The sequence below is a fragment of the Sinohyriopsis cumingii genome, chromosome 4 (assembly GCF_028554795.1).
Source record: "Sinohyriopsis cumingii isolate HCF-2022 chromosome 4, ASM2855479v2, whole genome shotgun sequence".
Taxonomy (NCBI): domain Eukaryota; kingdom Metazoa; phylum Mollusca; class Bivalvia; order Unionida; family Unionidae; genus Sinohyriopsis; species Sinohyriopsis cumingii.
Genome location: NC_142964.1, coordinates 125597927 through 125624143, shown reverse-complemented (window position 1 = coordinate 125624143; position 26217 = coordinate 125597927). Strand labels below are relative to the sequence as shown.

General features: G+C 33.6%; 1 protein-coding gene across 1 annotated transcript in view; it reads left to right on the top strand.

Annotated features, from left to right (window-relative positions):
• LOC149802048 (alpha-2-macroglobulin-like) overlaps window positions 1-25761 on the top strand; it is a 206443-nt gene extending 180682 nt beyond the window's left edge. Inside the window, exons 37-40 of the mRNA XM_089956452.1 lie at window positions 9264-9298; window positions 10077-10152; window positions 19258-19401; window positions 25253-25761. Coding sequence (XP_089812578.1) covers window positions 9264-9298; window positions 10077-10152; window positions 19258-19401; window positions 25253-25404 — 407 coding nt within the window. The 3' untranslated portion in view covers window positions 25405-25761. The remainder of the gene's footprint in view (window positions 1-9263; window positions 9299-10076; window positions 10153-19257; window positions 19402-25252) is intronic.
• Window positions 25762-26217: the final 456 nt, after the last annotated feature.

Genomic DNA, 26217 nt, shown 5'->3' with positions numbered 1-26217 from the left:
CCATGAAAATTGACACTTATCACACCATGAAAATTGATACTTATCACACCATGAAAATTGATACTTATCACACCATGAAAATTGATACTTATCACACTATGAAAATAAATACTTATCACACCATGGAAATAAATACTTATCACACTATGAAAATAAATACTTATCACACCATAGAAATAAATACTTATCAAATTATAGAAATAAACACTTATCACACCATGGAAATAAATACTTAGCACACTATGGAAATAAATAATTATCACACCATAGAAATAAATACTTATCAAATTATAGAAATAAATACTTATCACACCATGGAAATAAATACTTATCACACTATGAAAATAAATACTTATCACACCATAGAAATAAATACTTATCAAATTATAGAAATAAATACTTATCTCACCATGGAAATAAATACTTATCACACTATGAAAATAAATACTTATCACACCATAGAAATAAATACTTATCAAATTATAGAAATAAATACTTATCTCACCATGGAAATAAATACTTATCACACTATGAAAATAAATACTTATCACACCATAGAAATAAATACTTATCAAATTATAGAAATAAATACTTATCACACCATGGAAATAAATACTTATCATACCATGGAAATAAATACTTATCACACCATGGAAATAAATACTTATCTCACCATGAAAATTGACACTTATCACACCATGAAAATTGATACTTATCACACCATGAAAATTGATACTTATCACACTATGAAAATAAATACTTATCACACCATGGAAATAAATACTTATCACACTATGAAAATAAATACTTATCACACCATAGAAATAAATACTTATCAAATTATAGAAATAAACACTTATCACACCATGGAAATAAATACTTAGCACACTATGGAAATAAATAATTATCACACCATAGAAATAAATACTTATCAAATTATAGAAATAAATACTTATCACACCATGGAAATAAATACTTATCACACTATGAAAATAAATACTTATCACACCATAGAAATAAATACTTATCAAATTATAGAAATAAATACTTATCTCACCATGGAAATAAATACTTATCACACTATGAAAATAAATACTTATCACACCATAGAAATAAATACTTATCAAATTATAGAAATAAATACTTATCTCACCATGGAAATAAATACTTATCACACTATGAAAATAAATACTTATCACACCATAGAAATAAATACTTATCAAATTATAGAAATAAATACTTATCACACCATGGAAATAAATACTTATCATACCATGGAAATAAATACTTATCACACCATGGAAATAAATACTTATCTCACCATGAAAATTGACACTTATCACACCATGAAAATTGATACTTATCACACTATGAAAATAAATACTTATCTCACCATGGAAATAAATACTTATCACACTATGGAAATAAATACTTATCACACTATGAAAATAAATACTTATCATACCATGGAAATAAATACTTATCACACCATGGAAATAAATACTTATCTCACCATGAAAATTGACACTTATCACACCATGAAAATTGATACTTATCACACCATGAAAATTGATACTTATCACACTATGAAAATTGATACTTATCACACTATGAAAATAAATACTTATCTCACCATGGAAATAAATACTTATCACACTATGAAAATAAATACTTATCACACCATGAAAATTGATACTTATCACACTATGAAAATAAATACTTATCTCACCATGGAAATAAATACTTATCACACCATGAAAATTGATACTTATCACACTATGAAAATAAATACTTATCTCACCATGGAAATAAATACTTATCACACTATGAAAATAAATACTTATCACACCATGAAAATTGATACTTATCACACTATGAAAATAAATACTTATCTCACCATGGAAATAAATACTTATCACACCATGAAAATTGATACTTATCACACTATGAAAATAAATACTTATCTCACCATGGAAATAAATACTTATCACATCATGGAAATAAATACTTATCACACCATAGAAATAAATACTTATCAAATTATAGAAATAAACACTTATCACACCATGGAAATAAATACTTAGCACACTATGGAAATAAATAATTATCACACCATAGAAATAAATACCCCATGGAAATAAATACTTATCACACCATGGAAATAAATATTTATCACACCATGAAAATTGATACTTATCACACTATGAAAATAAATACTTATCACGCCATAGAAACAAATACCCCTTGGAAATAAATACTTATCACATCATGGAAATAAATACTTATCACACCATAGAAATAAATACTTATCAAATTATAGAAATAAACACTTATCACACCATGGAAATAAATACTTAGCACACTATGGAAATAAATAATTATCACACCATAGAAATAAATACCCCATGGAAATAAATACTTATCACACCATGGAAATAAATACTTATCACACCATAGAAATAAATACTTATCAAATTATAGAAATAAACACTTATCACACCATGGAAATAAATACTTATCACACCATAGAAATAAATACTTATCACAGCATGGAATCACAACATGGAAATAAATACTTATGCAAAGAAAACAACATATGAAGATACTGATCAAAGATATAAAATCTTTTTTATTGCCCACCATGAATATAGATTGTCAATCTAATTAAGTTTTTGTGTGAGGTCAGTTTTTCAGACATTGATGGTCCATAAACAAATTTTTAGTTACAATTTTTTTCTCTCAGCACATTCCTCTAAAATATCACCACCTCATCGTAGAACAGGAAGAAGAATCCCAGTTACCTTCCTTATTATTATCTGTTTTTCATGTAATACTGAAGTTACAATTTTTTTCTCTCAGCACATTCCTCTGATATATCACCACCTCATCAGTTTTTCATGTAATATTGAAGTTACAATTTTTTCTCTCAGCACATTCCTCTAAAATATCACCACCTCATCTGTTTTTCATGTAATACTGAAGTTACAATTTTTTTCTTTCAGCACATTCCTCTAAAATATCACCACCTCATCTGTTTTTCATGTAATACTGAAGTTACAATTTTTTCTCTCAGCACATTCCTCTAAAATATCACCACCTCATCTGTTTTTCATGTAATACTGAAGTTACAATTTTTTATCTCAGCACATTCCTCTAAAATATCACCACCTCGTCTGTTTTTCATGTAATACTGAAGTTACAATTTTTTCTCTCAGCCCATTCCTCCAAAATATCACCACCTCATCGTAGAACAGGAAGAAGAATCCCAGTTACCTCACTTATTATTATCTGTTTTTCATGTAATACTGAAGGTACAATTTTTTTTCTCTCAGCACATTCTTCTAATATATCACCACCTCATCTGTTTTTCATATTGAAGTTACAATTTTTTTCTCTCAGCACATTCCTCTAAAATATCACCACCTCATCTGTTTTTCATGTAATACTGAAGTTACAATTTTGTCTCTCAGCACATTCCTCTAAAATATCACCACCACATCTGTTTTTCATGTAATACTGAAGTTACAATTTTTTCTCTCAGCACATTCCTCTAATATATCACCAGTTCATCTGTTTTTCTTGTAATACTGAAGTTACAATTTTTTCTCTCAGCACATTCCTCTAATATATCACCACCTCATCTGTTTTTCATATTGAAGTTACAATTTTTTTCTCTCAGCACATTCCTCTAATATGTCACCAGTTCATCTGTTTTTCATGTAATACTGAAGTTACAATTTTGTCTCTCAGCACATTCCTCTAAAATATCACCACCACATCTGTTTTTCATGTAATACTGAAGTTACAATTTTTTCTCTCAGCACATTCCTCTAATATATCACCAGTTCATCTGTTTTTCTTGTAATACTGAAGTTACAATTTTTTTCTCTCAGCACATTCCTCTAAAATATCACCACCACATCTGTTTTTCATGTAATACTGACGTTACAATTTTTTCTGTCAGCACACTCCTCTAAAATATCACCACCTCATCTGTTTTTCTTGTAATACTGAAGTTACAATTTTTTCTGTCAGCACACTCCTCTAAAATATCACCACCTCATCTGTTTTGAATGTAATACTAAAGTTGATAGTTCAGCAAAAGTCATTCTGTAGTTGGAGCAGGGTTTAGATGATTTTCATGCATACAAATATCAAGGCCAAACTCCAAAAAACAGACCCTTTACAAATTGCCATTATACAAGCTAATTGGACCTACCTAAGACAAATCATGATAGACCTTTATCAGAGACTGTATATGACACCATGCAAAAGAAGAACTTTACAACAGCCCAGTACCATGTTATATAAGGAATTGTTTTATAATGAAGGGTGTTATATTGTAGTAGAGATGTACACTGACAAAAACAATACAAAATCAACAAACCCACAACATTCTAACACAGAAACTTATCAGAAATTGAAAAACGATTTTATTTTTTACTTTTTATTTTTTTTTGCTAAAGCACTCAAAAAAAACAATTCAACAGGGGTAGCTTCTCTGAAGAGAAATGATACAGTAGAACCTGTCTTGACAGACAACATTTGTGCCAAAACAGTGTGGTCTCCTAAGACAGGTGTTATCTCATCACAAGTCATAGATATATAATAATCAGTAACTCTGCATTAGGACTGTGGGTCTCAAAACAGGTGTTCTTCCATGACAGTGATGTTCCAGGACATGTATTATTATATTACACATCTCCCTTAATAATTTACACACAATGGGATCCAAAAACATATGAGACCACACTACAAGCAAGGGCATGAGCCACTGAAGGACCTCTGAAAAAAGTGATTCCATCCCTGCTAGACAATGAGAAAACTGCCCCGGGGAGGGGGGAGCAACTAGGCTGTTTAATGGCTGAACACTCATTTTATATTCATGTTGGAAATAATTTGCCAATAAAGCATTTTTTCTGAGGTTATTCACTTTTCTGTCCAAATCATCTTTTTTTTCAACATGTCCTACCTCTGAAATTTTTTAAACATTATTCCATCTTGTTTCAACAACCTTTACATGTACACGAAAACATTGTGTAATTAGTCACTGCTTTTTGTTCTTGTTGATTCAAAACCAATCAAGATCCCTTTGATTAAAAAACTGTGACATTTATCTTGTGAAGCAACCATCAGTGTCAAAACAATTATTTTTTCAATGTTTTATTAGCAAAATATCAATGCCATGATTTAATTACAAGTAATAGTTCAAGGTTACTGCATTTGTATGGGAAAATAGAAACGAGTTTTTCAGATGGAAATACTACACAACATTGGGAGTGAAGTATATCCATTTGATAAAAAGAGTTCATATTTTCCCGTACAAATGCAGTAACCTTTTTATTATATGCTCATTTTCTTATTCTACCTAATGCTTAATTATGTAAACAAAATTATTATGTGCTCAATTTATTCTCCGTTAACTTTACATTGTCAGACTCATTCAATATTTGACAATATTGCACACCTTCATACTGCATTCTCATACAAAAAGGAACTACTTTCTATTGTAAACAAACAATAGATGCCATTCTTATTAGCAGCTAAAGAAGACAGTTATGCCTTGTCACTTGCAAGTTATTTATTTGTAGGTACCCAGCAATTTTATGAAATCTGGCGTTTATTGCCTACCTAAATCCGAAACATTGTATCAAAAAAGTTAATGCGGAATGTAGCAAAGCAGCTGGTATGTGCCAGTCCATGAAACATCTGCTTTAGTTCATTCAGAAATAAATTTAATCAAACAAAATGTACTATGTGAGTGTACATGATTTGTTTACAAATCAAAAGTGCTGGCATCTGCACTCATTGTTTGTTTACAATAGAAAGTAGTTCCTTTATGAGTACAATATGAAGTATGCACACGTTCAGTATCATAAAATACTGAACGATTCTGACAATGTAATGAGCATATAATAATGAAACTTCTCATCCTTGAAGAAATCTTAAGATATCTATAAACTCTGAAACTGCTTCTCCACAATGAACTGTATCTATGAAACAAGCATTTTTATTTCACCAAGTACTCATTTCATTTGGTTGCATTGCCATCTTTGATCATATATGTGAATGAGTAGGCTAATTTAGGGTAGAATAATTATATTATGTACACGATAATATTTATAACAGTTTGATCAATGGGAATGAGATGATCTGACACACAACTGAAGCTGCTAGCTCTTTTGCTGTTAGGATTTCCTTGCCTTTTAGCTTTTCTTTTATTCTATCCCCATTATTTGATTTGAAACAAGAAACATAATGTGTGAATACAAAGCAGATTGCTTTAAGCGGGTTCACAAGTTATCAGGTTGTGAGTTGTCGAGGGAATGGTGTACATACACAGGCAACATAATTAGGGTGAATATACTGAATGAACAGTGCGGGTCACATGATTAGCTCAGATCACCACTGTCACTTACATGGTATCTGATCACATGTACATAATAGCCCATACCCTAAGGTGCCTGACATGGTTATTTCTACACATAGAATTGACAAAATACTGCATTCTGGCATACCCCAAGGTGCCTGACATGATAATTTCTACACATAGAATTGACAAATGCTGCATTCTGGCATAACCCAAGGTGCCTGACATGGTAATTTCTACACATAGAATTGACAAATGCTGCATTCTGGCATAACCCAAGGTGCATGACATGGTAATTTCTACACATAGAATTGACAAAATACTGCTTTCTGGCATAGAGGGCTTTCAGTTGTATGATAATGTCACCAGTCTGCCTTAAGGTATGGCCACTATTACTAGAAAATAAACAAATATTAGAAAGCCTTCTGACAGAATTTTATCAAACTTTATAGCAAGCATATTGGTTGAAAGTGCTTTCAGATTTATGCAAATGCCAAACCACCATCAAATATGGCCACCATTACTAAAAATAGGATAAAATATAAACTACTCAGAAACTGCTGAGTAAAAATTGACCAAATTTAATGGGGCCCTGAGTGGCTGAGTGGTTTAAAGTGCTCTCCATTATGGATCACTGCCATCTCACCTCTGTCTGCGTGGGTTCGAGTCTCAGATTCAGCCAATGTGGGTATGTGAGAAAGCTTGCCAGTAGCTTCTCGTGGGTCAGTGGTTCCCGGGTTTTCCCGGGTTCTTCTTCCACCGTTAATACTGGCCGCCATGTATAGCCTATCGTGTGCTGAAAAATGGCGTTAAACCCTACAACAACAACAACCAAATTTAACTGAAAACCTCCTGGTATTAAAAGCTTTTAAATTTATATCTGATGCTGATTCACCACCATTACTAAAATTGAAATTCCTTTAAACAACTTCTCAAAAATAACTGAACAAGATTTGGCCAGATTGCATAGAAAGCAATCAGACATGAAGGATTTGTAAATTGTACAGCTCATCTGATACCAAATATAGCTGATGTTACTAAAAATTACAATAAAATCTTTTATAGATTCTTCTCTCATACAGACTGATCCTCTAATGACCAAAAATAGTTTCAGGTATTTGAGATAAGACTCTTTTTGACTGCTTAGTGTTGAAGCCATCTCTGTTATTTATCAGAAAAAACATGATTTTCAAATAAGTTGATGTGGCACCCATATTAGGTGTAGGACTGGTACAACTTTTATTTAGAACCTACTAGACATCACTTGAAGATTTTTGGTGAAGAGCTGATGTAAATATGACTCATCTATTCAGCTGAAGGTGTGATAACAAGATTTTCATTATGGTTGCCATGGTAGCCATAAAGTTTCAAAATGGCCACCATGGAGATATTGGAGGTCAGATCAGCACCATTTTAGTTAAGAACCAACTAGTTATCTTAAGAAGTCTTCTGGCTAAAAGCTAATTCTGATACGACTTTCTGTTAAGGAGGAGTAGCAATAAGATTTTCAAGAGGACTGTCATGGTGGCTGCCAGATCTGCACTGTTTTCATTTCAGCCCAACAACACATTTTTGGTGAACTCACTATGTTGATAATGACCATCCATCTAGGAGTAGCAATAACAAGTTTTTTTAAGATGGTCACTGTGAAAATGATATTGGTGGTCAGATCACACAGGTTTATATTTTTGACCAAATTTACATATTAAGAAGTCTTCCAGTCAAAGCCATATATCAATATGAATTTCTGTTCAACAATAGCAATAGGAAGATTTCCAAGGTTACCTTGGCAACCATATTGGATGTCAGATCAGCACCATTTTCAGTTAGGACCAACTAGATATCATAGAACGTTCCATATTGATATAAATTTCCACTCAAGAATAGTGACAACAAGATTTTCAATATTTTCATTTTGAATGTCCATGCAGTACCATTTTACTTTGGGACTAACTAGACCTAGGGATAAATGTTTGTGTAATGTTTCATGACACTCCTCCACGAAGTTCAGAAGCAGTAGTGATAACAGACTTGTGCTAATGGATGGACAGACAACAGGCCATCTCATAAGCTCTTCTGATCTGTGACCAGTAGAGCTAAATCTGACTTTAATCAAATTTGACAGGAAGTGTACTGGCTTGAAGGCCTTTCAGATTACATGTATATAAATGATAATATTTTTCAATCAGATATGAGCATCATAGGTAAAAGTTACAATAAAGATTCCACAACTTTTTGGAAAATTGTTGAATAGAATTTGACCAACTTTGCTACAAAGCTTCTTAGCAAAGGGACCGCTCAGTAGTGGACAAATGATGCTGATGTGCCAACAACTATAGATGATGATACAAAACCAAGAGAAACTTTGAAACGATTGTTTCATGACATACACAATTAACAGCATAGGAAGAAATGTCAATAGAAAGTATCCTACTAACCGACCTTTTGGCCAACTGCTCCTGCATTGAGCTATTGGCCAGATGCCAATCATATGATTGACCTCATGTCCACTTGGGCCTCTTGACTATCAGTTAGCATTAGATTTGAAGTTTTGAGGGAATAAGAAATGAATAAAAAAAACAGTTTATGAAGTGGGGGCATTGTTCATTTTATCATATGGAATTTTAGTCCATCATGCACTGTTTTGATATCAGTAAAGTTAATTAATCAGGACTTGTCCATCGTGCACTGTTTCGATATCAGTTATGTTAATTAATCATGACTTGTCCATCATGCACTGTTTTGATATCAGTTATATTAATTAATCAGGACTTGTCCATCATGCACTGTTTCGATATCAGTTATGTTAATTAATCAGGACTTGTCCATCATGCATTGTTTTGATATCAGTTATGTTAAGTAATTAGAACTTGTCCATCATTTTATTTTTCAGCTGCAGATTCAGGATCTGCACCAGGTCCAAATTTGGTATGCATTGGAATGATAGTTATAACAAGTAACAAAGTCTTTAAGAGAATGACTGTACAAAAGATATAAATTAGACATGTAATATCAGGATTCTTTTACCTGCAGAGTTTGATTCAGCAAGCAGCTGTCAAATAACATGTTGACTTTATGATCTTAAAAGATACATTGTTTAAAATATTGATTATAAACTACATAGAACAGAAAAAATTCTAATTTCCAAAGAATAGCTTATATTAGCAACAGTAACTTGTAATAATTATTTAAATTCCACAGCCATAAAGTTGGTGTCATCAATATTGCAGTTGAGAAAACAAAACAATTATTAATTAGTAATAACTAAAATAATGATGGTGATGCTTGTCTTTAACTTCTGAAAATATATCTCAAAAAAATTAGGCAGAATTGGTCATCTGTTTTGGATTTACTGCTATTTTTTCAAAAGTTTTTTTAATTTAATGCATTCAAATTCTCTCTCTGTCTGCCTAATTCCAACATTTTTATATTATTCAAAACTAAAGTACAAGCACTACTTCATATAAAACATAAGATTGTTGAATACTTAAACAATTGCAACTGTTATTTATCTCACTAATGTGTGTTTTTATCTGAATGTTTGTATTTATGCATACATTTGTTTTGTTTGTCTGTAGGTGTTTAGTTTGCTTTCTTGTGTTTGTAATTTTTTGTGGCTATTTTTGTTGGAATGCCATCTTTTATAAGTTCAGATTTATCTTTACTTTGTTAATACAATCATGTATTTGTGTTTTGTATGTTTTAGACTTGTCCTGTTTGTACTGAAGTGATTGATGTCAACAGTGAAGACTTCAAGAAGATGGTGTGTCAGGCAGAAGCAGGTGAGATAACTATTTGTCATTCTAAAACAGTATTCTACTATTCCCACAGTGCACCTCAGTATGTCTATCTCTCTTAAAACCTGGCTATGGTCATGAATCCCATTACACTTTATAACACAGCTTGTCTGACCTTTCCATGTTATGAGGTAACCTCACTTATATCATGGATTTCTCTATAAAGAGAGAACACCATGGGAACAATATTTGTACATGAGCAATTATAGCATGTCCTTGTTAGGCACTTCACACATGATGAGGGAGCTCCATGGAAACTATTTGTACATGAGTAGTTATAGCAGTTACTTGTTTGGGACTTCACACCTGATGAGAGAGCTCCATGGAAACTATTTGTACATGAGTAGATATAGGGAGCACCATGGAAACAATATCTGAACATGAGCTTTATGACAGTTACTTGTTAGGGACTTCACACCTGATGAGAGAGCTCCATGGAAACTATTTGTACATGAGTAGTTATAGCAATTACTTGTTAGGGACTTCACACCTGATGAGAGAGCTCCATGAAAACTATTTGTACATGAGTAGTTACAGAAATTACTTGTTAGGGACTTCACATCTTATGAGGGAGTCATATAAACAATATCTGTACATGAGCAGTTATATCAGTTACTTGTTACAGACTTGTGACAGAACATCTCCACAGCCATAATTGAAATTGCTCCACATTTAACAATGAACCTCTGAACCATTCAGTTTTAGACTTATAAATTGGCAAATAAATCTTGCAATGTTTCACATGTACAAATAAAACTTCTAAGCAAAAATTATTCCCATTATTCAAACCCAAACTCCAGGTTTCCATTAATATTCAAATTAAGTTCGAATCAGCAGTTGCTGTTCAGCATCCCACAAACCATTCTTGGACACCAAAGGTTGAATCATTGCTCACAAATCTTTTCAGTTATACCCAATATGTGGATAAGATTATCTCTGATTTAACTGTGTCATTTTTCTTGTTGCCTTTGTACCAAAAATTACAAATATTTTTGTCAGTGCTCACCAATATGGGTCAGTGCCTGTGAAGAATGATACCGGCAGTTTTTGGAAATAGCATGGTCTGTGCAGCTGGATTAAATAATATTTAGATATAATGAAATAATTACTTTCATCAGTGTTATGTATATTTAATTGTTTCTTAGTTGTAAAAAAGAAATTAAAAATTCCATTAGATGCTTTTGTAATGTAACATTGTTTACTAGATTTAACAATGTCCAGAATTTAAGTTCAGTTCTGTTTTACCTGATTGATTTTTTTATTTTTTTTATCTTTGATGCAGACAACTAATAATACAAACACTGTATCTAGTTTCTTACCTTGTTCCAAAATCAGTGACAGTTTAGGTAAACATTTTAATTTTTTTATCCTTCTCAGAGTGAGAATAATTAAGTTGAGTCAAGGTCATACCTGGACTGTGTGATATAAAGCATGTCAGTTGGTAACAAACTTCTATTATTTTTAAAAAGGATTAACTTTTGACCCCCATCCGGAAATTTGTTTTGCGTCTTAAGTAGTTGTATAACTGATGTTATGATAAAAATTATGTCACTTGGACAAAGACATTAACTGGTATTTATACAGAATACAGAACTGGAATAATATTTTATGTGTGTGTGTGTGTGTGTGATTTAGGTTTTTAATGTAGCTTTAAAATAATTTCAGTCATATCGCTACGATGTATGCAGTGTGGCAGTTTATAGTGATGTCTAGCACTGGGGCATCATGCTGTGGACATGTAGCATGATCTCCCACAAAGTCACCTTATCCTGACACCAGGCCGACCAGTCCTAACACTAACCTCTTAATGTTGAGTGCCAAGCGAGGCAGCTGTTAGTACCATTTTTGTAAGTCTTTGGTATGACTTGGCAGGGGATCGAACCCACAACCTCCCGCATCCGAGACGGATGCTGTAACCAATAGGCCACCGGAGTGGTTAATATTTTCTGTAATTCAACAAGAGACTTGACACATCAGTATAGCACTAACTATTACACATGTCATCACCTTCCATCTTGAATTTCATTGGGATTTAAACTGAGATTCACTTATAACTTTTCATTGATAGGGCTTGTTTTTCATTTCTTGGATTATTTTTGGATTTAAGTCGTAAAACCGTAAGTTCATTTTTCTCATTTTTCACTTTGTATTTTAGGGAAATAAATTATGTTTTTAATTTTACAAAGCTTGGTGTATTAACTCTTTTCTGTTACTTATTTTAAGTGCATAGACTTGTAACAGAAAATTGAGCACTCATCCATGGGATAAGAATTTTGGCTAAAATATTTCAGAAAACTTTGTTTTTGAAAATTTAAATTTCCCTAGTTTCAGAATTCTTTAAAATCCCAAGCATTATTTCACATTTTAGAAATCTTTTAGTGAAATCATCAGGCTTTTTTTTTACAATGTCATCAAAAGTTGAGATCTTTATTTCAAATCCTATTCAGGAGCAGTTGGACTATTTGAAAAAAGATGAATTGCTTCAACTTGCCACAAAATATGATCTTCCTGAGGAAAAAGCTTCTTTAACAAAACAAGAAATAACAAATATTTTGGTCCAGTATTTGGTGGAAAAGAATGTTTTGGATAAAAGTGCTTTAGTTTCGATCAGTAAGTCTGTATCGGTCTCTAACATAAAAGTAAAGGAATTAAAATTAAATACAAGATGGAATTAGAGTTAAGAAAGCTTGAACTTATTAGCAAGAAAAAGAGGAAAAACAAATGCAATTGGAAAAAGAGGAGAAATAGATGCAAATGCAATTAGATAAGGAGGAGAGAGAGACAAATGCAGTTGCAATTGAATAAAGAGGAGAAAGAAATACAGTTACAGAAAGAACAAATGCAGTTACAGAAAGAAGAGAAACAGTTGCTGTTGGAGAAAGAGGAGAGAGAAACAATTGCATTTACAATCAGAGAAAGAGGAAAGAGAAAGGGAAGTAAGACAAATTTAATTTGAGAAAGAAAAAGAAATTACGCTAATGCAAATGCAAAGAGAAAAAGTAAGAAAGAGAATTTCAAATTAGGTTAAAAGAATTAGAGCTGGCAAATGGAAAACACTACACCACTTTTGATGCTTTAAAAAATATCAAGTTACTAACCCATTTTCTGGAAAAAGAAGTAGATCAGTATTTTGCTCATTTTGAGAAAATTGCTGAAATTTTAAAGTGGCCAAGAGAGTACTGGATTCTATTGTTACATTACATTGTGTACTTACTGGTAAAGCTCATGATATTTACATTTCACTGTCACTACAGCAGAGTGCTGATTATGATGTGGTTAAGGACTATTACTTAACCCTTTACCTCACAGAGCAAAGTTGCCCAGTGCAGCATGCTATAAATAGAACACCTGTTATCTATTCAACTCCATATGCATAGGCCTGCCTGTTAACTGTTAAAGCAATGTAGTAACCATTTTACATTTTTGGTACACATTTATTATGTGTGGAAAAATGTAAGAATACAGTCCGATTGTTATAGCTGAGAAATTATTTTTCACGGAAGAATATTTTATGTGCTTTAAAATCTTGAGAGAACTTGTTCACCGTCAAGTAAGTGACACCGCGTAACCAACCGTAACTGCCATTTTTCATGCTCAAAATTTACAAGTTTTTTTGTCCGTGTCTACATCACTAAGTCATCTGAATTTGGTAATTTGTAAAAACTAATTGCTGACTACATCAATATCAGAGCCTTTATCTAAGTTATTGAATCTTTCATAGTTGTGATTCTAATCGTGAAAACTTCGTAAGTATTGAATGAAATCCGCAACCTCCATTTTGGAGAGTGGAGATTACGAACTAGTTACTTTAAATAGCAGATATCATCCAGAACATAAACAGTGACCACATGATGTGACGTAATTGTCATTCGCAGAAATGAATGTAGTATTTAATAGGGGGTTTTCCCCGAAGATGGCGCTACAAAAACCAGATTTAAATGGCTGATGTTTACAGCAGACGTCAAAAGGCGCTTCAATGCAAATGGAGTAGAGACGTAAAATGGCGCCTCCATGCGAAGGGATAAGAGGCGTCCAATGGCACTTGCATGAGGTAAAGGGTTAAGGGATTGAGTTGGTATCTGAGGCTTATCTGCAAGGTTTTATGAATTCTAGAAAATCAACTGACCAGACCTATGTCAAATTTGGATGGGGAAAAAGCACGACAATTTTATAGGTGGTGCTCCTCTAAAAAGGTTAATAAGGATTATGAAAATCTAAGACAATTCGTATTACATGAAGAGTTCAAGAATTGTGTCCATAGTGACAGGATTTATCTTGATGAGCATAAGGTCAAAATTTTAGAAAATGATGCTTGTACTGTCGACGAGTATTCCTCAGATAATAAAGTTTCTTTTGTTAGCGGGTCTTCCACACAAGTCTTCTGGTAAAAAAAAGTATTTCAGCCTAATATGAGCCCTTCTGAATTTCAATGTGGCACAACTGTTAGAAATAAAGTTTCTGATAAGAATGATCAGAAATTCTTATCTCTTCCTATGAGTACCTATTGTAAGAAGAAATGACACGTTATTTCTGATTGCTACAAATTGAAAAATAGGCATCAGAATCAAGACAGACCTATTCCAGATGCTCTTATTCTAAGAGGTCAAGGTCACGGTCATGTATTGAAAGCAATACATTTGTTGGGTCAAATAAACCCCAAGTCTGATTTTATTATGGAGAATTATGAATCATTCAGGTTCAAGGGTTCTATATTACTCTTGGGTGATTCAGCCAATCCCATCCCTATTTAAAAAGTTTAAGGGACACAGGAGCTTCACAGAGTCTTTTATTATCGGGTACTTTTTCTTTATCTGAGAAGTCTTCTTCTAATGTTCTTATTCAGGGAGTAGAGTGTGGCTTTGTTAATGTTCCTCTCCATTGTGTAAATTTGGCATCAGACTTAATCTCAAGACCCGTGACAGTCGGAACAGTGTCTTCTTTACCAGCTGAAGGCATTCATTTATTACTAGACAATGACCTACCTGGAGATAAGGTTTTGGTTAATCCACTTGTAACTGACAAGCCTTGTTTGGATCATGAAATCAATCCTGTTGAAAAAGGATTCCCTGATTTATAACCAGCTTGTGCAGTTACCAGAGCATTGGCAAAGAAAGATCTTGAGAATAATGTTGATCAGGAAAGTATTCCTTAAGCTGACACATGTATTGGTCAGGCTTTTGATGAGGTCACTTTTACTCCTTGTTGGGATCAATCAAAAGGTATTGATCACAGTGATCCTGTTTTAACTACTCATTCTCTTTATTCTAATCAGGGTGACAAATGACAATCACTTGTCGTAGAACAAGAGAAAGATCCAGAGATCTCCTGTGTGTTTCAAAGTTTCAATAGTGAAACTGAAGCCACATAAGTGCCTCTGTTATTTCATTAAAAATGGGATTCTTATGAGAAAGTGGAGACCACCCGAGGTACCTGCTGGTGACGAGTGGTAAGTGAACAATCAAATTTTAGTTCCAAAATTGTACAGACTGGTAATTCTTAGTCTGGCCCATGCAACTCTTTTGTCTGATCATTTAGGGATTAATAAGACTTATTACAAGATCTTGACTCACTTCTATTGGCCAAAAGTTAAAAGTGATGTTTGTAAATACTGCAGATCTTGTCATACTTGGCAAATGGTAGGAAAACCAATCAGAAGATACCAAAGGTGCATCTACAACCTATTCCTGCATTTGATGAACCATTTAGCAGAATAATGGTTGATTGTGTTGGCCCCTTACCTAAGACCAAGTCAGGTAACCAATGCTTGTTGACCATAATGTGTGTGTCAACAAAATTCCCAGAGGCAATTCCTTTGAGCAATATTTAAACTAAAACAATAGTAAAAGCTTTGATAAAGTTTTTTACTCAATTTGCCCTTCCCAAATCTGTCCAGTCTGATTAAGGGTCAAATTTTATGTCTGGAATTTCCCAGCAAGTTATGCTTGATTTAGGCATCTAGCACTTCAAATCAGAAGTGAAATTATGGTTTGACAGAACTACAGTGGAGAGAACTTTTGAGTCTGGTGATGGTGTTTTGTCTCTCATGCTCATTCTTCAAAACTTTCTTCAGATTAGGTATTACAGCCCTTACAAAGTTAAAAAGAAAATGAACGAGTTCAATTATAATAATAGTAATCCTGGTATGTAAATGAATTTAAAGGAGTACCAGTATGTCGAGAGAGAGTTTCTCAGGTTAATCATGCATTTAATTTAGTTTTACCTGTCCCACTTGGTGAGGATTTAAGTGAAGGAATGCAATCAGACTCTATTGATTTTGGAGTAACAAATCTTTGGAATTCAGAAATTATGAACTATCTCGACAAGAAACTTTCACATTTTCAACAATAATAAAGGAATGAACTTAAACAGTTATTACTTGACTATGAGCACTTATTTCCAGATGTACCTACAAGAACAAACAAAATTTACCATGATGTTGAAATTGTAAATTCCACACCTGTAAAACAACACCCAAATTGGATGAACCCTCTCAAGCAGGAATACTTGAAAAAAGAAATTCAGTATTTGCTGGAAAATTATTTCATAGAGCCCAGTGACTGGAGTTTACCATATATACTTGTTCCGAAACCAGATAATACTTTCCGCGTGTGCACAGATTATAGAAAGGTGAACAGTGCGACTAAAACTGATTCATTTCCATTACCAAGGATCGATGACTGCATTGATAAAATCGGAAATGCAAAGTATGTCACAAAATTTAACCTTCTGAAAGGATTTTGGCAAATTCTACTGACAGAAAGGGCAAAGGAAATTTAGGCATTTGTGACTCCAGATGTACTTTATCAATATAAAGTGGTGTCGTTTGGGATGAAAGGTTTGCCAAGTACTTTTCAACATTTAATGAACATGATTACCTCTGGTCATGACAATTGTGATGCTTACATCAATGATGTCATCATCTATAATGACACCTGAAAAGAATATTTATCAACAATTTGGAAATTCTTTGACAGACTCACTGATACAAGTTTGATGATTAATTTATTCGAAAGTAAGTTTTGCTGTGCTTGTGTAACATTTCTAAGACATATTGTGGGACATGGACAAGTTAAACCTAATAATGATACACTTAAGGCTATTTCTGATTTCCATGTGCATGTTAGTAAAACACAACTGATGCAATATTTGGGTATGGCTGGATACTATTGGAAATTTTGTTTCCAATTTTTCCATAATTGCTGAAACCCTGACAAAATTATTAAGCAAGAAAACCAAGTTTCATTGGACTGAAAAATGTCAGAAGGCTTTTGATAAGTTAAAGGCAATACTTAAGAGTGGACCAATTCTTACAGCTCCAAATTTCAGTCGATCATTTAAATTATCTGTTGATGCAGATGATGTTGGGGTTGGAGCAGTATTGATTCAAGAAGATAAAAATGGTGCTGATCATCCAGTGTGCTCTTTTTTTTTAAATAAATGAATTAAGCACCAGAGAAATTATTCTACAATCAAGAAAGATTGTTTGGCTTTGATATTGGCATTGCAATATTTTGAAGTTTGCATTAGTTCAGCTCCTTCTCTGATTATTGTGTTTAGTGATCACAACCCCCTTGCTTTCATTGGCAAGATGAAAAATAAAAATAAAAAATTACTAAGGTGGAGTTTGTTGTTACAGGAATATAATATTTACATCAGGCACATCAAGAGAAAAGATAATTCAGTAGCAGATGCACTTTCATGTGTATAGAAATATATTATTTAATGTATATTTTGTATCATTTATAAGATTTTTTCTTGTTATTTTTTGTTATATAAACCACATGTATGATTGACATATGGTAAAAAGAAAGCTTTATTATATCTTTCTTTCTTTTTCTTTTATGGGGAGAAGTGTTATATATATTTATTTTAGTTTTTTTAAATTCCATTATATGCTATTGTAATGTAACATTGTTTACTAGATTTGACATGTCAAGAATTTAAGTTCAGTTCAGTTCTGTTTGACTGGATTGATTTTTTTATTTTGATGATTTTTGATGTAAACAATTAAAATCAGTGACAGTTTTGGTAAACAAGTTTTTTTTATATATCTTTCTCAGAGTGAGAAACATTAAGTTGAGTCAAGGTCATACCTAGACTATGTGATATAAAGAATGTGTCAATTGGTAACAAATTTCTTTTTCTTCCAGAAGTATGAACTTTTGATCCTCATCTGGGAATCTGTTTTGCATCTTAAGTAGTTGTATAACTGATGTTATGATAAAAATTGTGTCAGTCATGCTTTAACATCTGACTCATTAAGTTGTATTATGTTGTGACCAGTTTGGGCTAAATTTTATTTTCTTCAAATTATTTTCTCTGGAAATACAAAGGTACTCTGACATAATTCTTGGACAAAGACATTAACTGGAATTTATACAGAATTCAAAACTGGAATAATATTTTCTGTGATTCAACAAGACTGTTGACACATAAGTACAACTCTGACTATTGCACACATCATTGCCTTCCATCTTGAATTTCATTGGGATTTGAACTGAGATTCACTTAGAACATTTCATTGATAGGACTTGTGTTTTGTAATTTTTAATTTGTAAAACTAAGTTCATTTTTATTATTTTTCACTTTGTATTCTTGGGAAATAAATTATTTGTTAAATTTTACAAAGCTTGTTGTCTTCACTCTTTTCTGTTACTTATTTCAAGAGCATAGACTCATAACAATCAGCAAATATTGGCAACAAATGGAGATCTTAATTTCTTAATTTTTTACTAAAAATTCAGGTTAGTTTGTTTTCTATTAAGTCATCATAAAACATATAGATGATAAAAAATATAATGCGTATTTTAAGGGATAACAAACTTGTATTTCAGGATTCTGAGGATATTAATGGACATTTTATCATTGCAAAATCAAATTTTACCAGTAATTTTTCTGTAGAACTGGTACAAAATACCTTTGCAGCAATAGGACCACCATTAAAATCACCAGACTGTAATCCCCATTCTAACACACCTTTTAATATTTCATTACAAAATAACCAAAAATGTAATTCTCAGATTAATCAAAAAGCACATTGCATTAACAGATATGTGAGATATTAGTTTGAACTACTTTTTCTGTTTGCAGTGTACAAAGCCACTGTGGGACGATCAGGAAAATACTCCATCAAGATTATGACCAACTTCACAAATGAGGGAAAGATGCCTCTGCAGATATATGTGAATCCAGTCATGAACACTCAGTGTCAGTGCTCAATGTTGGGTGATACAGGTATCATGCAAAAAACACTATGATTTTTTTCAGTTTTATTTGTGAACAAGTTCATGAAAACATTTAATGTTTACAGTAGAGTGGCACAAGTATGCCTGCACAGTAGCTATGATTTCAGTTTTATTTGTGAACAAATTCATAAGTACTGTCAATGCTCACTACTGTGTGATACAGGTAAGCCTACAAAAACACTGATTTCACTTTTATTTGCGAAGTGGGTCAGTTACACTAATTGTCAATGCCCACTGCTGGGTGATACATTTGTGCCATCATAGTTACTATTAATTCATGTCTGGTTGTGATCTAGATCAGTAACACTAACTGTCAATGCCCACTGCAGTGTGATACAGATGTGCCTGCATGGTTACTATGGACTTTATTTGTGAACTGGGTCAGTAACACTGTCAATGCCCACTGCAGTGTGATACAGATGTGCCTGCATGATTACTATGAATTTTAGTTGTGAACTGGGTCAGTAACACTGTCAATGCCCACTGCAGTGTGATACAGATGTGCCTGCATGATTACTATGAATTTTAGTTGTGAACTGGGTCAGTAACACTAACTGTCAGTGCTCACTGGTGGGTGATACATGTGGGCCTGCAGAGTTACTCTGATCTCACCTTTTGTTTTAGAGTAAAATATTTGTGGATTTTGAGGCTGCTGCAAACACCATGAATTGAAAAAGGCTGATTAATCCACACATTCACAGTTGGAGGCAAATAAGGGAAAATAATCATGGACCATTAATATATTACATTTTGTGAATTAATCAATGCATTTAAGAATTACTTTAGATAAGTTATGTATAACAATTGCATGCATTCCATGTCTGATGTAATTTTGTGATTCATCTGCATCGGATGATTTTGAATATGGGGTTTTACCATCACAGTCTTGGAGAAATTCAGTAATGATCAAGATTCAAACATGTTCATGAGGTGATTTGCACTGAGCTTGCTAATGCCATATTTCTATTGGAGTTTGATTAAACTTGACTGACATATTTATATCATCAAGGTCTCATATGAGGTCAGTAATGAGTGACAGCCATGCATATTAGTTTGGTGACCTGGGTAATTGAAGAATATTCTCCAGCCCTTTGCAAATTATTTGCAATATGATTTGCTGAACCTTAACTGCAGTTATTTGCTTCACATATTCTGTAGTCTGTGGATTTGGAACTGTGTCAGGGTTCACAATAGATCTAAAAACTGAAGAATCAGTTGACCCTAGACTCCAAAATCTGAAGTCAAAATTAAAATCTTATGAGTCAAAACTGAAATCTTGAGAGTCAGTTCTTTAGAACAGTCACGAGCCCGTAGCAGTGATTCCTCATTATTGGTGGAAATAAAAGATGTTTAAGATTTCTTGTCTCCTGCTGAATAATGAGAAATGCTTGTACAATATTTTACAATTTTAATTTGTGAAACTGTTTCTCTTTCTAACAATGTGTAAATTTTGTATATGAAACAGAGGATTATTTTATATTATATTATATTTTCAACTTCTTAACATCTAGTATGATGTGCTCAAATCATATTATATACAAATATATACTCATTCAACTATGAAGGTTATATATTATTCAGATATCAAGGTTGTGCATCACAGAATTATATGTTCACTAATCCCGTTGTTCTTAAATTTTCTAACAAATTTTGGAGATTGACTCTCTTCCTCAGAGCTGACACTATCCTTGTTTTTTGGAGTCTGAGGGTCAGAAAATTCATCACTGGCAGGTCATTTCCGAGACCGAGACAGAAAAGAAAATATACTTCTTTGCGCCATTGTGATTTTCAAGTTAAGATGTATGCACTGAATGTCATGTCCATTAAAATTTTTCTGAATGATCCATTAAATAAGATGCTTGAGGTTTTAAATATTTTGCCATTTGAAGCAAATTATTCACCATTAAAACAATCCCATGCTGAAAACTAGCTTCACAAGAAGCCATATATTCCTGTTTTGTCTAAATGATTATAATTTAAAGCTCAATCAAACAAACGCTGATATTTTATCAGAATTGAATCCAGTTAAGTCACAAATGATTCCAAATTTTAATCATTCCACACAAAATGAAGCAAATTAATTGCCAGTAAAATTACTGAAGTTGGTCCGCACCTTGACAAGCAGCTTCATGAGTCATCATATGCTCCTGTTCTGACAAGTTGATTATAATTTGATGTCCAAATATACCGATTCTGATGTGATTAAAAGGCAGTTCATTCGTGTCAAAATTATTTCCTCTTCCTTTATCATAAACTTCAAATGTAATCTCAAAAGAATTCAACTGAATTCATTTGTACCTAAGCATTAGCTCTGCCCAGTTCATATATATCTTCCATTATTATTGGCCGTCAGGGTGTAAACTGTTTTCGAGCAGATGTTAGTCAGTGCCTCCTACAGTAGACGAATCAAGGGTAATTAAGATTGATGCTCCAGCCCAAATCTACGTGCGTCAAAAAGATGCTCAAGTCGGAATTTCTGTACATCAAAAATGGGTCATATTTAAATTTCACGTATCAAAATCTGAGGGTTCACATCTATTGAAAACCTGTGTACGTTGCAACTACTTTACAAACTCTGTGTTAAGACAAGAAAGCATCTACTGTATATACTCATAACCCAGTTGCAGGTAATCTGAAAATGTGCTGTAAGAACTTTGCTGCACAAATTTTGCAAGCAAACAGTTTGGGATAGCTAATGACTCTTCTCAACCACCTCCCCAAATGGGCATTACAGGAGATCATGTCCTCTTACCCAGAGTCTGCATGATAGAATGTATACATGTAAATTGCTGTCATTAGGTTCTGTCCTTAGAAAATATGCTTCCATTTAAATGATATTGTGTAAAGTGATTGATGCACATTAGCCTTTTTTAAATAGGAACTATTTTTGCAGTGCCTTTGAATCAGTGCATGAAAAGCTTGTTCAGTAAAAAATTTTAGGGTTGTAATAAAACAAACAAAAACAGGTTATAACAATCAAACAATATATTCTCTGAATTATAATAACAATTTTCTTTAAATCATATGTCGACTCTTGCCAAATCTATCTTTATGTCTGGTACCTAGTTAAATTTGAAAGTAAATTTTGCCTCGCTTGGCAATTTTCTGTCTGAATCTAATGGCCATTCACTTTGGTTTTTAATTTGGCTTCAGGATGTATCCTCCCATGAAGCATTGTGGGGATCTTTGCCAGGCTTTGGGATCGCAATAATCTTTGCTTTGTGCCACAATGTCGGCATGGACTTTTCCCTAACAACCTGAGTGCATAAAGCAGTGAGCCATACCTTTGCCTTTGGGCCAAGATACTTCAGAAATTCAGGAGGATATTGTCATATCCTGCTGCTTTGCCTGATTTGATGTTGCAGAGTTCTGATGTAAATGCCACTGGAGTATTTTGAACTGTTTCGTCTGACTTTGCCACTTGTAGTAAATGGTTAGCAACAGCATTTGGTTTGACAACAGGGTGTACTTGAACTGGTGGTTGCTGAGTGATGCCAAGTCGGCAAATGAAGCTCAACATTATGACGGTGGGCTATAGTGCTGATGATGGTTTATTTGGCTGCTTAGAGACCCTCAATGTTAAGTTGTAAAATTCATAGGGTCAGTACAATGGCTTGAAAGTCAGAGGACACTGGCACATTGAGAGCTGCTCTTGGTAGTGGCACGTGACTGGGATTCTTGCTGAATTCAGTTCGCAAGTTGGATCCATTGTTTCCCAAGCCTTGAGCATAGCTATTTATGGAAATCAGCACTGGCCCACTGTTATTTGACAACCAGATATTGTGTTCCAGCCTGGGCTCAATTATTCCATACCAAATTAATTGACATCCAGCTCAACACAAGAATGTGCATAATCTCTGGAACACTATGTCCTACTCCTTTACCATGGCTGCCAGTACTCAGCAACGTTCCTCCTCCACAACTCAGTTGCCAGGAAGCAACTACAAAATTGCTGGCTAAATTCTATGCCAGTGAGAAACTTCAGCTGTTTGTGACATCACTTCACATCCAGCAGTCTGCTTGTCTTTGAGACATCCAATCTGGTTAGGGCTATTGTCAGAGGATATAAAGCCATTGCAGCATGGAGTGATGAGTGGTCTTCAACAGATGTTCTAAACCAAACCCTCGTAGCTGAGCCATCTGTCTGCCCTCCTTCAGCTTCAACCTTCCACGACATCTGTGGTCCATGCTGAACCATTTCCAGACAGGAGAGAGGCATTGTGCAGTCAACCTTGTATGATGGCACCAGGCCACTGACTCTTCAGTTGAGCTGAAGACCATGCCACACATTGTGAACTGCCCACTGACAAGGTTCCCTGGTGGACTACAGGCTCTGCACCTTGCTGATGATGGTGCTGTTAAATGGCTTGGCATGCACTGCACATGACAAATAATTTAATAAATCAGTATAAATATTAAAAAATAAAAAGGAGCTTGATGGGAAAATAAATTCACTTACATGTTTGTGTGTGTGATTTAGATTTTTTTAACATAGCTTTAACAATCTTTCAGTCATATTGCGATGATGTCTTCATTGTGGCAGTTTATTGTGATGTCTGGGTCATCATGTGGCAGACATCTGGCATTATGTCCCACCCAGACACATTTTTCTGATACCAGGCCAACCACTCCTAACACTAACCTCTTAATGCTGAGTGCCAAGCAAGGCATCTGCTAGTACCATTTTTATATCTTTGGTATGACTTGACCAGAGTTTGAACCAGCAACATCCCACATCCGAGGCAGATGCTCTAACACTTAGGCCACCAGAGCAGTTTCACTTACATGTAAAATATTTAGCGAGTGTAATTTTAAAGTCTGGCTGAAGTAAGAATGATATATACACATATTAATCGAGTAAAAATATGTTTATAATCTGTAATGTTTCACTTTATGGAGATAAAGTTACATTATCTTGACAAATTAGTCCCTTGTCTGTGGTTTAATGGTTAGTGGGCTCGGCCATGGAATCACATTAGGATTGTACAATAACAATTGACCCATTTCATAAGAATTCCGATTTTCATTAATGACAATGTGTATCATGTACTAAGAGATGCAATTTTACTTGCAGATCTTTCAACTAGTTAATTGTTTCTTCCTGAAATCCAGCATTTCTTTTCCTTAGTTTTTCTCTCAACTGAGGAATCGTTATTAAACCAATTTTGATTGCATGATCAATACCTAAACATACTTTGGAATGTGTGTGTATCAGCTGCTGGCCTGGTAGCAGTGGCACCACCTATAAACATTCAAGGGCAGATAATTAGTCTACATTGAGCAAAGTTTGATGATTGGGGCTCTTTGCAATGCACCCATCATTAATAGCTCTAGTTGTTTGTCATATTCTGACTTGCCAAAATTTTCAGCTGAATGATAATGGCTACTATAAAATACACAGCACATACCATATATATTCACTTATAAGTTGAGTCAAACTGCATACAACAATGATCCTGATTTGCTGTAGCATAATGCATCTGCAGATCATGGTTGATGTTGTTTATTCTACTAATTACTCCTAACAAACTGCACATACCCAGATTTGCAGACACATGCAATAGCAGATCTAGATCTGTGCAGCTTTCAGATGGACTTGTCTTATAAGCAGGTATATATGGTCATTATTTGCATTTGAAAATATAGATTGATGTAAAGTAGATGTGCTAATGAGAATAGAAATTAATTATGGTATTAACAGCATGTTGAGGATGATGGTGGTTATTACAATGTCAAGGAGGATTATCACAGATGAGGAGGAAGGGGATAATAATGGCAATGATTATGATGTTGTTATGGCAGAATATATTAATTTCAATCATGATGATTATGTTTTTCAGAGAATAAGGCACTTATCCTGACATCCCCATCCGCACTGGATACTGAAGCACAGGAATTAACCTTGGACGCTCGGAGTACTCTAGTTCATTGGTCGAATTCATTGGAGAAATCAGTCTATCAGATGCTGACCAAACAGCTCAACGCCTGTTAAATATTCTTGTCTTAAATATCAGAATTTAACACACAGCTAAAGCAAATTGTCATTTATATCTAGTCTTGACTTCAATATTTGTTTAACCTGTGTTCAGTGCAACCTGCCATGTTGATACAAACTTGTCAGCAGCCACCTGTCTTTTTAAGTTTTCTCCAATTTATGTTGTATATTTCCATCCCATAACAGCTACAACATTTCTGTCCTTTTGGTGGTCAGCTAAAAGAAATGGACCAAATATATTCCTGGAAATTATGTAATTCTGTCAATAAAAGATACATCTTACTAAATAAGTAATATTTTGTTCAACTGTATGTTTGTATACAATTTTTTTTAAATATAATGTTTCATACCTCCTTTCCTTTTGGCTTGTTCTTAATAGTTTTGTATTGTATTTCTTATTATGCGCTTTTAGGTTCCAGAAAGGAATAATATTGTAGAACACATCGAATATACTCCCCATTCTTAATTTTTCATCATGCTAGATTCACATTAATACTGTGAAGTACTTTCAGAAAAGAGTGATATTGTAAAACACATCAGATATATTCTCCATTCTTATTTTTGATCATGCTAAATTCACAGTTATCAAGTATACTACCCATTCCTAATTTAACATCATACCTAAATTCACAGTTATCAAGTATACTACCCATTCCTAATTTAACATCATGCCTAAATTCACAGTAATCAAGTATACTACCCATTCCTAATTTAACATCATGCTAAATTCACAGTTATCAAGTATACTACCCATTCCTAATTTGACATCATGCCTAAATTCACAGTTATCAAGTATACTCATTCCTATTT